Raw genomic sequence first — 13,471 nt, forward strand, 5'->3', positions numbered from 1 at the left:
GATTTTGTTTAAAATCAATTAAATATATAAGGTTTCTCTATAATAGTATCAATCTCCATGATATCAACGCCTTCATGGCTTTCCGTCAGGACATCTGTAAATTGGATTCATAGTACTAAAGAAGCTTGGCGTTATAAATGGAGGGATCAAAAAAACCTCAGCTATTTCTTTTTTAAATGTGACATTTACAGAATATAGGTGAAGTGGTCAAATGATGGTATTGGTACTTGTTTGGGACCTAAATCAGTCATTTATGGCTTTGCCATTTATTTGGCATTCATTCACATAACTCATATGGTTATTCCAAATTCTAGTCAATAATGTCTTTACAGCACACAACTTTATAATATTGTGGGGGAAACTGCTGTTAACCTTGCTGTTGAAACTGACCCCATCCCATTCTACGGCAAAATCTACGCACTATATGCAACATATGCAAGAACTGTAACGCAAGAGGCCTACAGGCCTGTATCCTGCAAGACTTGGCTTAAGCTAAAGCATTTACGTATACTAGGCTGCGGCACTTGACCAAGATAATGGACTAGGCCAATTTCTAACTAGAAAAGGGCCAAAAGGGGCCTCCAGAAGAGTCCCTAGCTGTCCATTATATGAACTCTCCACCCTGCAAAAGTCCTTAGTCAAAACGTTGCCACAGCAAACTGCAGAACTTGATAAGATCTTGATAATAACATGGTGCGTCAGCACTGTGCTAGTTATGAAACTGCCCTTCCATTAATTCGTTATAAGGCTTTATTAATAATGCTTGAGTGGTAAGGAAATGTATCATTTGGCTTGAACTTGGACCTATATAAGTCTGGTATTATAGGGGCAGGGCAGAGGGAGACCAGGGTGGCACCTGCGTGTGACCATCTCGGTCTCCTTCTCCCTGCATGCTTGTATTCAATAAAGGACCTCAGACTGTTTGAATCAAACAGATGGTGTGACTCGTTTTCCACAACAATGTACACACGTATACATATACTTGCAATTTCTCTCATAAATTGCTCCACTCTCAGGTTTCTCATAAAATTTTAAAAATGATGTCATTTCATGTAAAATAAGTACATAATGTTGGTGGTCCATACATAGCCCTGAAGTCTTCATGAAGACTATTACACACAGCACCAAACTGAATTTTAACGTTTTTATTCATCGATTAGCATAATGCATCTACGTACTAGTCAAATGAAAAAATATGTACTAATCAGTTTCAATACAAATCCATTTTAAATATAAATTCTTCCTTTGTAAATAATTTCTGAACAAAGACTGTCATTGTTAAAAATAACCTACAACTGAACAAAATAAGACATTTAATGAATTCTGAGACTGCATATCTGAAACAAGATTTTTTTGTGCTAGACTATACACTCAATATTTTTAAAGATACCAGGCATGTTTGTTCATCACCATGACCCAAGCGTCCTCCTTGACCATGTCCACAAGTGTAAATCTGTCCTTTCTGGGAAAGGAACACCGAATGAAATTTACAAAGCACCACCTGAAAAAAATATACACAGTTACAGTTTGAGGGGTAGCATTTTAGCATTCTTTTTGTAAATTACTTTGTAAATATGCTGCCTTCACTGAGGAAATACAGTCTGTCCACACAAGACACAACAGAATGTATATCAAACTAGTACACTGTCCATCTTCAATTCATTGTCTATATGGCACTGGAAACTACAACAGCACCATCCTCCTGCATGGAATTATTTATCATCATCATCATCTGTTGTTGCAAAACATAGTTTCCATTTACAAAGCTAGGAATGTACTATGGCTTTCAAATCAGAAGTCAATCCAACATTTTACATCATCGTAAAATACATCCAAAAGGGTATCTATACATCCAAAAAGAGTTGGGAGTCATTGATCTGTGGACTGAAGGGAAAATAGTCCAGGAGCACTTAATCCCCAGAGCAGTTTCAATAACTAAAATAGTACTGTTATATGAGAAAGGGCAGCAAGATCAGCTCCAATATTGAGATTATTACTCTGTGGAAAAAAAAAAAATCTTACTCATGATGGTATACGGGTTATTAACCTTTGTTTTTTCAGAATACCTGTTTGATGTAGACTCCATTTCTAGGAAACAGATCCACCAATTCAGGATGATGTTTGCTCTGTTGACCACCATGACCCAAGGTAAAATTTATGTTGTTTCCCCAAGTGTAGACATCTGTGGGATCTAAAATTCAAAGGACAAATTCCATCTGCAATATCTACTACATCTGTGTGTGAGCTGCATTAATTTAACTCCACCTCTGACATAAGTGTGAACTAGAACAGTATACGTTACTCCAATTAAAAATAAAATTTGAAGAAACAAGGTAAATTCTATTTTAAAGGTATATTTTAAGATTCTTTTGAGAATTTAGAATGATTATTAAGCATGAAATATTTGATCGTATTGCATGTACTGTACATTAGGTCCCTTGTTCACATATATTTCTCACAATATTTGTCCAACTTCACAGAGCACACATTCATCAGTAAGAACTATTTACATGTCAAGTCTGCAATACAAAACTGCATGAACTACCTTAATTGGTATGCAAAGTTTTGTCTTCCACATATATAAAAAAAAAAAAAAAAAAAAAGATCATGCTTGGACTCAAACGGCTAAATAGATTTTCTTCAACTCTTCCCATTTAATTTATATTCTAGACCAACTACAAAACTTTCAACACAAAAGACCCTTTTTGGCTAAAGTTATATAGATTAGAGCTGTGGAAATAGAGTACCCTCTCAGCTGTAATTACCGTGATACTAGAAAGTGAACTTTAACCTATTTCCCTCTGACAAACAGATAAGAAAGTCAAATCAGTTCTGATGCAACACTAAGTTTATATTTTATCTGAAGATTCAAAGCATGACTGTAAAGTAATCAATACATTTTAAAATCAACTAAATATCAAAACAATGATGAAATAGTGTTTAATAAATAGAACATAAGGTAATGTCAGCCCAGAATTAGATTGTATATATTTCTTCTACCAAAAATACTAAACTATATTTGTGCAACGAAATATTACAGCAATCAAAAATTTAATTGACTAGCAAAGGAAACTGACTAAACTATTTTCATTGCACAAAAGCTGACTGAAATGGGGGGAAAGCACAAGTGGAGCATAAATAGGAAAAAGCAGGTTAGATTTTTAAAATTCAATTATAATAATTTAAAGGGATATTAGGAACACAGATGGGGAAGTATATTCAAAGAAGATTTTAAACTTAATGTCTTTTAAGAAAGTTCTGATGTACTCAAATTAGCAGATCACATTACTTAGATATAACAATAACTTGCCAGTGACTAGAATTAGTTTACTTTTTAAAAATCATATAAAAGTTGCACTAAAAAGTGTTTTGAAGATTTATAATTTTGTATCCCAATTTTTTTAAACTGGCTGCGATGAGATATAGGGAATTCATTTAATCTATTAATGCTGGTGTTAAAACCATGAGGGATGTAATTCAATGTCAACAGATTTATTTATTTTTAAGTCACTGAATCCCATCAATTTACTCTAGGCAGGCTCTTGAAAAATAGCTGAACCAAGATGAGGACATCAGACAGAATCCCTCCTAACTTAACCTAATGTTAATACCAGGGTGGATAAAAATCAATGATTTTTTTTTTAATTAAAATCAGGGTTTTTTTTATGAAAAATACCTATTATAGCTCAAAGATATCTCATCATGGAATAGGGATTATAAATTCTAATTCTATAGTATGAGACAATATATTCATGTAATGTTTAAGGAAAGTTTTGTAAATGAGTTCCAATAGTTCATGTATTAGGGACCTAATCTTATGGAGTTCCATAGGCTTCTGTATAGATTATTTAGGTTAATCTTTTTATCTACCCATGGGACTCAGTGCTAAGTCTAAAAGGTACCATCAGAGATGCTTAGTTTTGCAGTTCTCAAACTGCGGATGTGTCTCCCCAGAGGTAACATGCTTGTCAACAGCAAAAGTGTTTTTAAATAAATAAATAATATATAGAGGTGAGAAATAACAGACCTCAACTATTTTGTCCCTCTGCAAATTTGTGTACACAGAGTCGATCCCTTACCTCTCTCTAAAAGTGCAAAGTCTCAAAAAGTTCAATGAATAGAAGATTGTTGAGGGCGGAATAGATCTGGACAAGGAGAAGAAGTCTGGAGATAAATGTGAGAAGCGAGGGACCTACACTTGTTTTGGTAAAATATTATAGGTTTGCTCTTGAAGAAAAAAAAATCAAGAATACTTAACGTTGTTGTTTTAGTTAAATAAAACAATTTAAATGTCTGTCTGGTGATGTTCTCCTAATACAGCAAGGCAAGAAAATCCTCCAAATATTAATGATTAACCTGTTGAATTGGAGATATTTATGAGGTCACTGGGAGGTGAACTATCTGCTTCGATTACCTTTGGTTAATGAAATAACCAAACAATCATTCATTTTCTGATATAGCTGTAAAACTAATCTGAAAAATTTTCAAAATAAATCACTGTTTAAAAATGTATAGCGTGCACCTTCTAAAAATGAAACCTACATCTCTCTCTCTGAGTTGTGAAGCATATGTACTAAGGTTATAAAAACCAACAAGAAAGCACTTTTATGTAGAAATCCAGGATTAAATTGAGTCTTCCTGACTAGTGATTTAAATCATTATTTAAATCAATTTGATTTAAATCAAATCCACCCTGGAACGTAATACCATAGGTACTTTGAATTTCTCACCCGTAACTACAGTAGCAGATGCATCTTCATTCATTGCTGACAGTTAGTAGAGCACCAATACTGAACTCAAAACAAGTTCTCAAGACATGTTCCAGAACATTATTTAGCCCTATTTACCCTAGGACTTAAACTTCTGCCATCATTAAGTGCTGTTGCATTCTCTTCTGACAAAAAGGTATAGAATGTGTATGTGTAGACAAGGTTTTCTTTCTATGCTCTTACCAACTTACCGTGTTGCCTTCACATCTTTTGTATCACATCTGTAAGTACTACACCATTAGTACAGTCATAATTAGAAACAGATAGTACTGTCTACGCATGCACACACATTTATATGTTGATAGCAGTACAGATCTTACAGGAATCTCTGTATTAATTTGATGCCCTACCCGTTTTCTTGAATACTACATAGTCTGGTCTGTCCTTCATCACAAGGTCCAAGGCAGATAAGCCTTCTTTATCTTGCATGTATAAACTAACCCCATGCTGAAAGAGGAAAAAACACCTTGTATGAATATTACTATCACTCCTCATTTCACAGCTAGTAAAGAAATGAATATGATAAATATTCTTAGGTGATCTCAGTGTAATTTTACATTGGAGAAGCTAATAAATCCTTTGCATTCCAAGACATTCTAAAGATGGATTTAAACTCAGTAAATAATAATCAGAGACAAGTGACATGGACTTACTATACCAAAAGAACTCTACAAAAAGGCTTAACTGGACAAGCTTCAACAATAACTACTGTTCTGTGTACAGTGAAAAAAAACCACAGGAACTGGCACTGACTCCCACAGTTGAAAATAGGCAAACAGGTCTCCCTATTGTGCTTTTAAATCTACTGATGAAAAAGCGCTATACAAGAGCTAGGTATTATTACTACTGTTGGGCACCTTCACCAATGGTAGCAAGGGGGTGTGACGGAAGTGTAGCTGCTCTGTAATAATTTACAAATACTGTATGTTTACTTGTTAACTGGAATATTTTCTCTATGAATGTTGGTTTACTAATAGGAAGATGTGTCAGGAAAAAACAAACAGGAAAGAAAACAATGGCTGAAGATACACCACCCCACTTAACCCAGAAGCTAACACACACACTGTTGGTTGTTATTTTTTATTTAAAGGATAGCAGACTAAGTCATTTTCACTAATAGGATGGGGGCTGTGTAATTTTTTTTTTTTTTTTGGCGATTGCTGTGCACATTCAAAACACATAGCAATCTGGACTCCGAACTAAAAGAATCCTTCAGACGTCAGTCTGTACTTCAAACTGTCTTTTGGGGTCTTTTGTTCATTCCTGCAGAGGCTGCAGCCTCTAACACTAGAAGACTAACAGATTTCATCTTTGGATAAATTATTCAAATATTTGCAGGACTGATCTAACATGATTAGTTCCCCAAAAGAGTTCATTTTAGCCCTGGAAGCAGTTCCGAAGAAGATGTCAAAGGAAGAAGTCTATATATTTTTAGTGCAGCTATTGCTAGATAGTATCTAGGGGCAAAGAGAAGCAAGTCACCACACGCACAAAAAAACAACAACAAACAGCAGCTTGGAGTGAATACATATGGGACACAACCTATACTGAAAAAGTTTTAAAATTCTCCAGTAATGAATCTCATACACTCTAAAAAGTTAAGAGGTCATTAGAAAGTGTTGAGAAACATACTACTTGGAAACGTTCCAAGGAAAGAATGCTTAGGATGAAAGTAAAGTGGCACGTGAAACAAGCATTTTAGAAACGCCAAAGCTTCTAAAATTAAAACTGTTGGAGCCACAACCATTTTTATTCATCTGCCAGTTGAAAACAGATACGGCTAACAATGATCAGACAGTGTAATACCTTAAGGGCAGAACGCCCTGGCCGCTATCTGGTCAGTGATTGGCTAAAGAGATCAGTGAGAGCCCAACATTACAATCAACATTACAATCAGCTTCTAATTAATTTCACTTTCATGTACTACTAATAAAATGCTACAAATTTTTGAGCTGCAGATACCTGATTTGTTAAGTACTGTTTCCATTTAACTATTTTTAGTGTCATGGAAACATTTCCGTTACTATATTTGGTAAACGCTTATTTTTACAGAAATTCAAAAATCTGGTGCCAAAGCTAAACCCAGACTGTTTTGTTAAGATCTCTACCCTGCAAGAGTTTCTAAGTAAATGGAAACACAAGCAGCCCATTGACTTCAACAGGATTCCTCACAGGCTCAGGTCCTGTGGAGTCACTTACAAAAATCAACACTTGAGATCCTGTCTATATTCCAAGCTGCACAGGTTTAACTTCAGATTGGCCCAATTGTTATTAGAAATAAGGAACCAAGTTAAACTAAAAATCAATGCAATTCAGGTTTACATTGAATTAAGCTGTGTCCACAAAGCGTTTTGTACTAGTTTAGCTCAATCAGTTTAAAAGTCACACCTTGAGTGAAATTTTGATATAGGAAAAGGCATTTCGATACAAGTTCATGTATCACACATCACAAACACATTAAAAAAAAATTAGTGTGCAATACATGAAGTCAGATACTGACCTTCAGCAATGACCAAACACAGTCGATGTGTCCATAAAAGATGCCTCTGTGCAAAGCTGTCCATCCAGACTCCTTGTCTTTTGCCAGTAAATCCACTCCTTTGGTGTCTGCCAGCCAATCTAGCACACCTTTCTTACCACAGGATGAAGCAAGATGGAGGACATTCCTGCCAAAGGTATCCTTTAGGGTTGCTGCATTGTAGCAGTAAGAAGAGAGAAAGGCCTTGATCTGGCCTTCACTTCCTCTGGTAACTACAGAAATAATATCCAAAGCATGCTGCAGGGAATGACACTTCAGAGTGCAGTCAGGCAGGATAGAATTCATTCTCACCTTTCTGAAACGGCTCCCTCATTAAGAGGAGCAGCCAGTAAGAATGCTAAGGCACTCCCTTTTTACAACACAATACAGTGCTGGAGAAAATTCATGACTCCTAGTACTTAAATTCAGTTTTATACAGCAGCCATGAGAATCTTCATGCACTTATGTTTGGCACTTAATCAAAAAATATAAATATTTATAAATATAAATTTATATTTTAAAGTCTTATTTCTCCATTTTATACAACAAAAATCTTGTTATTGTCCATAGAAAGTTCCAAGAATCAAAAGAGTGGGGAGGGGGGCTCCCCCTCCACACTGTCTAATTCTTCTAAATCTCCATAATTGCAAGGGAGACCTGCAAGAAAAGGGGAAAGAGACAAATAAGGATTATGCAACATTCAATAGACTTTTACACCAAGACCGTACTTGTTTATGGGTTTGGGGTTGTTTTGTTTTTTAATAGATATGAGAAACATTGAATTTTGCTAGGCCCAATTTTTGGTATCTATTGCATTGATGTCTTCATATATCATAAAAGCCCCACCTGATTCCTGTAAAAATATGAAACTTCTCAGTCATGCCCCACAGTTACTCCAGTTGACTGAATCATGCAACAGCCCCCTTGATTATCCAAATGATTTAAATAATATATGGATTAAAAGGACAGTAAGAACTTTAAAGGTAAAACTGCGCCATAATCTACATCCACCCACCCACACACAATACATGTCATTCTTTAAACGTGTTTGGGGGGAGGGAGGAAATTTTTTTTTTTTTTAGCAAAATTTTATTTTAGAAAAACTCAAAAATTTATTCTCTCATAGGAAAAAATAAATATGGGTAAGGAAAACATTTCAATTTCAAGATTCTAATGATTCATTTTCAAGTCTGACCAGTGAGACTAAGAAGGATTCTTAATTATAGGAAATATCCTAGGCTGCCAGACACTATAGTATTGTGTTTTATTCATTTAAAAAACAAACAAATCACACATTAAATGAAGTACAAACAACCAGCATTCAAAGCCAAAAAAATGCCAACCATTCAGCTAAGTACATAATCAATTAGAATCGTCAGTGACCTACATACACCTCTCAGGAAAATTAAAACTGCTGTTCAATCTGAATTTGAACTCCTATTCAAGCTAAACAAAAAATAAAAAAAACCCACAACACACAAACTTTAAAACATCAACCTTCTCCAGCACAAACGTCACATTCTGAGCCAGATACTACTCTCATCTACATGTGTGCAACTCCCTCACTTTAACAGGGTGACAAAGTGAATGGTGTTTGGCCCTCTACATGTAGGATTTAGAACTTTTTAGCTTACGAATGAAACCTGGGTTTGAAATTCGCCTAGAAACGTGAGTGGTATATCCCAAAAGGGCCAGTACAATGTTTTCACAAGAACTTGATTAATAATACATCAATGAGTCCTGTTAATATTAACTCAATATGAAACAAATTTAACATTAGCTATGTTTAAAAACCAGTCGGAGAACACTTCAATCTCTTTGGTCACTCAATTACAGACCTAAAAGTGGCAATTCTTCAACAAAAAAACTTCAAAAACAGACTCCAATGAGAGACTGATGAATTGGAATTAAATTTGCAAACTGGATACAATTAACTTAGGCTTGAATAAAGACTGGGAATGGATGGGTCATTACACAAAGTAAGACTATTTCCCCATGTTTATTTCCCCGCCGCTGTTCCTCAGACTTTCTGGTCAACTGCTGGAAATAGCCCACCTTGATTATCACTACAAAAGGTTCCCCTTCTCCCCCGCTCTCCTGCTGGTAATAGCTCACCTTTCCTGATCACTCTCCTTACAGTGTGTATGGTAACACCCATTGTTTCACGTTCTCTGTGTATATAAATCTCCTCACTGTATTTTCCACTGAACGCATCCGAAGAAGTGAGCTGTAGCTCATGAAAGCTTATGCTCAAATAAATTTGTTAGTCTCTAAGGTGCCACAAGTACTCCTTTTCCTTTTGCAGATACAGACTAACACGGCTGCTAATCTGAAACTTGTCATAGCTGTGTTAGCATCTCATAAGCTATAGCATTCATCACATCTCTGCATATCCCAGAACATTAATGAACTTAGCTGCCCATCACCTTGTGAGGTAGAGAAGTAATATCACCACTTTACAGACAGGAAAACAGGTTAAATCTTTTGCCCAATGTCAACACAGGAACACTGTGGAGGAACCAGGAACAGAACACAGATATCCCGATTCCCAATCCTTGTCCTTATCCCTCTCCATCATCTTACTGGCAGAAATACTTGGAGAAAGCAATCGTTATAGAACATTTGCAGAAAATGAATTCTGAGCTCAAATGTGACTTGCAGCAGAAACATGATTCTAAACAAACAGTATTAATACAAACGATCTCATGTGAAATGTTTCCAAACAAAGTTAAATAATCCCTCAAATATCAAATACGACAAATTTATTGGGAATAAAATAATCTACAAACCAAACTTGTGTTGAAATTATTTAGCAAATACTTTCTAATAACAAGTCATTTTAAGAAAAATAAACTGCTTGTGGAAAATTCAAGAACAGAGTACATTTTTAGTAAGTTATTCACTATGAATTTATTCAGTCCGCTCTATTTAATGTTCAGAAATATTTCATAAATCAAAAGAAATTGCAGCAATCCAATTTACATTTGTTCACCATGTTCTATACTCCACACTATATGGACATTCTACAAACAGACTGGTGCTGGATCTGAGCTGCGGACAAATTCAGTTCTGCATCGGATATTCAGATTCCAAACCCAGAAGGAACCATTGTGATCATCTAGTCTGACCTCCTGTATAACACAGGCTATTTGAACTACAGCACATCTTTCAGAAAAATACCCAATCTGGATTTAAAAATTGCCAGTAATGGAGAATCCACCACAGCCCTGGGTAAACTGTTCCAATGGTTAATTATCTTCATTGTTAAAATATGGTTTCAGAGTAGCAGCCATGTTAGTCTGTATCCGCAAAAAGAAAAGGAGTACTTGTGGCACCTTAGAGACTAACAAATTTATTAGAGCATAAGCTTTCGTGAGCTACAGCTCACTTCATCGGATGCATACAGTGGAAAATATAGCGAGGAGATTGTATATACAGAGAACATGAAACAATGGGTGTTACCATACACACTGTAACAAGAGTGATCAGGAAAGGTGAGCTATTACCAGTGGGGAGGTGGAGGGGGAAACTTTTGTAGTGATAACCAAGGTGGGCCATTTCCAGCAGTTGACAAGAACAGTAGGAGGGGAAATAAACAAGGAGAAATAGTTTTACTTTGTGTAATGACCCATCCACTCCCAGTCTTTATTCAAGCCTAAGTTAATTGTATCCAGTTTGCAAATTAATTCCAACTCAGCAGTCTCTCATTGGAACCTGTTTTTGAAGTTATTTTGTTGAATTGGTCACTCGATTACAGACCTAAAAGTGGCAAAGAGATTGAAGTGTTCTCTGACTGGTTCTTGAATGTTATAATTCTTGACATCTAATTTGTGGCCATTTATTCTTTTACGTAGAGACTGTCCAGTTTGGCCAACGTACATGGCAGAGGGGCATTACTGGCACATGATGGCATATATCACATTGGTAGATGCGCAGGTGAATGAGCCTCTGATAGTGTGGCTGATGCAATTAGGCCCTATGATGGTGTCCCCTGAATAGATATGTTGACACAGCTGGCAACGGGCATTGTTGCAAGGATAGGTTCCTGGGTTAGTGGTTCTGTTGTGTGGTTGCTGGTGAGTATTTGCTTCAGGTTGGGGGGCTGTCTGTAAGCAAGGATCGGCCTGTCTCCAAAGATCTGTGAGAGTGATGGCTCATCCTTCAGGATAGGTTGTAGATCCTTGATGATGCGTTGGAGAGGTTTTAGTTGGGGGCTGAAGATGATGGCTAGTGGCTTTCTGTTATTTTCTTTGTTGGGCCTGTTCTGTAGTAGGTAACTTCTGGGTACTCTTCTGGCTCTGTCAATCTGTTTCTTCACTTCAGCAGGTGGGTATTGTAGTTGTAAGAACGCTTGATAGAGATCTTGTAGGTGTTTGGCTCTGTCCGAGGGGTTGGAGCAAATGCGGTTGTATCATAGAGATTGGCTGTAGACAATGGATCGTGTGGTGTGGTCTGGGTGAAAGCTGGAGCCATGTAGGTAGGAATAGCAGTCAGTAGGTTTCCAGTATAGGGTGGTGTTTATGTGACCACTGCTTATTAGCACTGTAGTGTCCAGGAAGTGGATCTCTTGTGTGGACTGGTCCAGGCTGAGGTTGATGGTGGGATGGAAATTGTTGAAATCATGGTGGAATTCCTCAAGGGCTTCTTTTCCAGGGGTCCAGATGATTAAGATGTCATCAATGTAGCGCAAGTAGAGTAGGGGCATTAGGGGACGAGAGCTGAGGAAGCGTTGTTCTAAGTCAGCCATAAAAATGTTGGCATACTGTGGGGCCATGCACGTACCCATAGCAGTGCCACTGATTTGAAGGTATACATTGTCCCCAAATGTGAAACAGTTATGGGTGAGGACAAAGTCCAGCCACCAGGTTTGCTGTGACATTATCGGGGATACTGTTCCTGACGGCTTGTAGTCCATCTTTGTGTGGAATGTTGGTGTAGAGGGCTTCTACATCCATAGTGGATGGGATAGTGTTTTCAGGAAGATCACCGATGGATTGTAGTTTCCTCAGGAAGGCAGTGGTGTCTCAAAGACAGCTGGGAGTGCTGGTAGCGTAGGGCCTGAGGAGGGAGTCTACATTACCAGACAATCCTGCTGTCAGGGTGCCAATGCCTGAGATGATGGGGCGTCCAGGATTTCCAGGTTTATGGATCTTGGGTAGCAGATAGAATACCCCAGGTCAGGATTCCTAAGGGGTGTGTCTGTGCGGATTTGTTCTTGGGCTTTTTCAGGGAGTTTCTTGAACAAATGCTGTAGTTTCTTTTGGTAACCCTCAGTGGGATCAGAGGGTAATGGCTTGTAGAAATTGGTGTTGGAGAGCTGCCTAGCAGCCTCTAGTTCATATTCTGACCTACTCATGACGACGACAGCACCTCCTTTGTCAGCCTTTTTGATTATGATGTCAGTTGTTTCTGAGGCTGTGGATGGCATTGTGTTCTGCACAGCTGAGGTTATGGGGCAAGCGATGTTGCTTTTGCACAATTACAGCCTGTGCAGGTCAGCAGAAGCACTCTATGTAGAAGTCCAGTCTGTTGTTTCGACCTTCAGGAGGAGTCCACCCAGACTCCAACGAGAGATGGCTGAATTGGAATTAATTTGCAAACTGGATACAATTAACTTAGGCTTGAATAAAGACTGGGAGTGGATGGGTCATTACACAAAGTAAAACTATTTCCCCTTGTTTATTCCACCCCCCTCCCTTACTGTTCTTGTCAACTGCTGGAAATGACCCACCTTGATTATCACTACAGAAGGTCCCCACCCCCCGGCTCTCCTGCTTGTAATAGGTCACCTTTCCTGATCACTCTTGTTACAGTCTGTATGATAACACCCATTGTTTCATGTTCTCTGTGTATATAAAATCTCCCCACTATATTGTCTACTGTATGCATCTGATGAAGTGAGCTGTAGCTCACGAAAGCTTATGCTCTAATAAATTTGTTAGTCTTTAAGGTGCCACAAGTACTCCTTTTCTTATTGTTAAAATATATAGACTTTATTTCCAGTCTGAGTTTCTCTAGCTTCAACTTCCAGCCACTGGATCATGTTATACCTCTATCTGCTAGACTGAAGTGCCCATTATCAAATATTTGTTCCTCATATAAGTACTTATAGGGTGTGATCAAGTCACCCCTTATCCTTCTCTTTGATGTGGGAGTGTTCCACAGTCACCCTTTCTTGAAGGAT

General features: G+C 37.4%; 1 protein-coding gene across 3 annotated transcripts in view; it reads right to left on the reverse strand.

Annotated features, from left to right (window-relative positions):
* IBTK (inhibitor of Bruton tyrosine kinase) overlaps positions 1-13,471 on the reverse strand; it is a 103,996-nt gene that overhangs the window by 83,361 nt on the left and 7,164 nt on the right. For 2 of the 3 annotated variants that reach the window (XM_074948033.1, XM_074948035.1), the window contains exons 2-5: positions 7,270-7,944; positions 5,120-5,216; positions 2,067-2,191; positions 1,391-1,501 (exon numbers count right to left, since the gene is read on the reverse strand). In XM_074948033.1, coding sequence (XP_074804134.1) covers positions 1,391-1,501; positions 2,067-2,191; positions 5,120-5,216; positions 7,270-7,593 — 657 coding nt within the window. In that variant the 5' untranslated portion in view covers positions 7,594-7,944. Of the gene's footprint in view, positions 1-1,390; positions 1,502-2,066; positions 2,192-5,119; positions 5,217-7,269; positions 7,945-9,402; positions 9,572-13,471 lie in introns of those variants that run through there. The other variant, XM_074948034.1, reaches the window with a different exon arrangement.

The sequence above is a fragment of the Natator depressus genome, chromosome 3 (assembly GCF_965152275.1).
Source record: "Natator depressus isolate rNatDep1 chromosome 3, rNatDep2.hap1, whole genome shotgun sequence".
Taxonomy (NCBI): Eukaryota; Metazoa; Chordata; order Testudines; family Cheloniidae; genus Natator; species Natator depressus.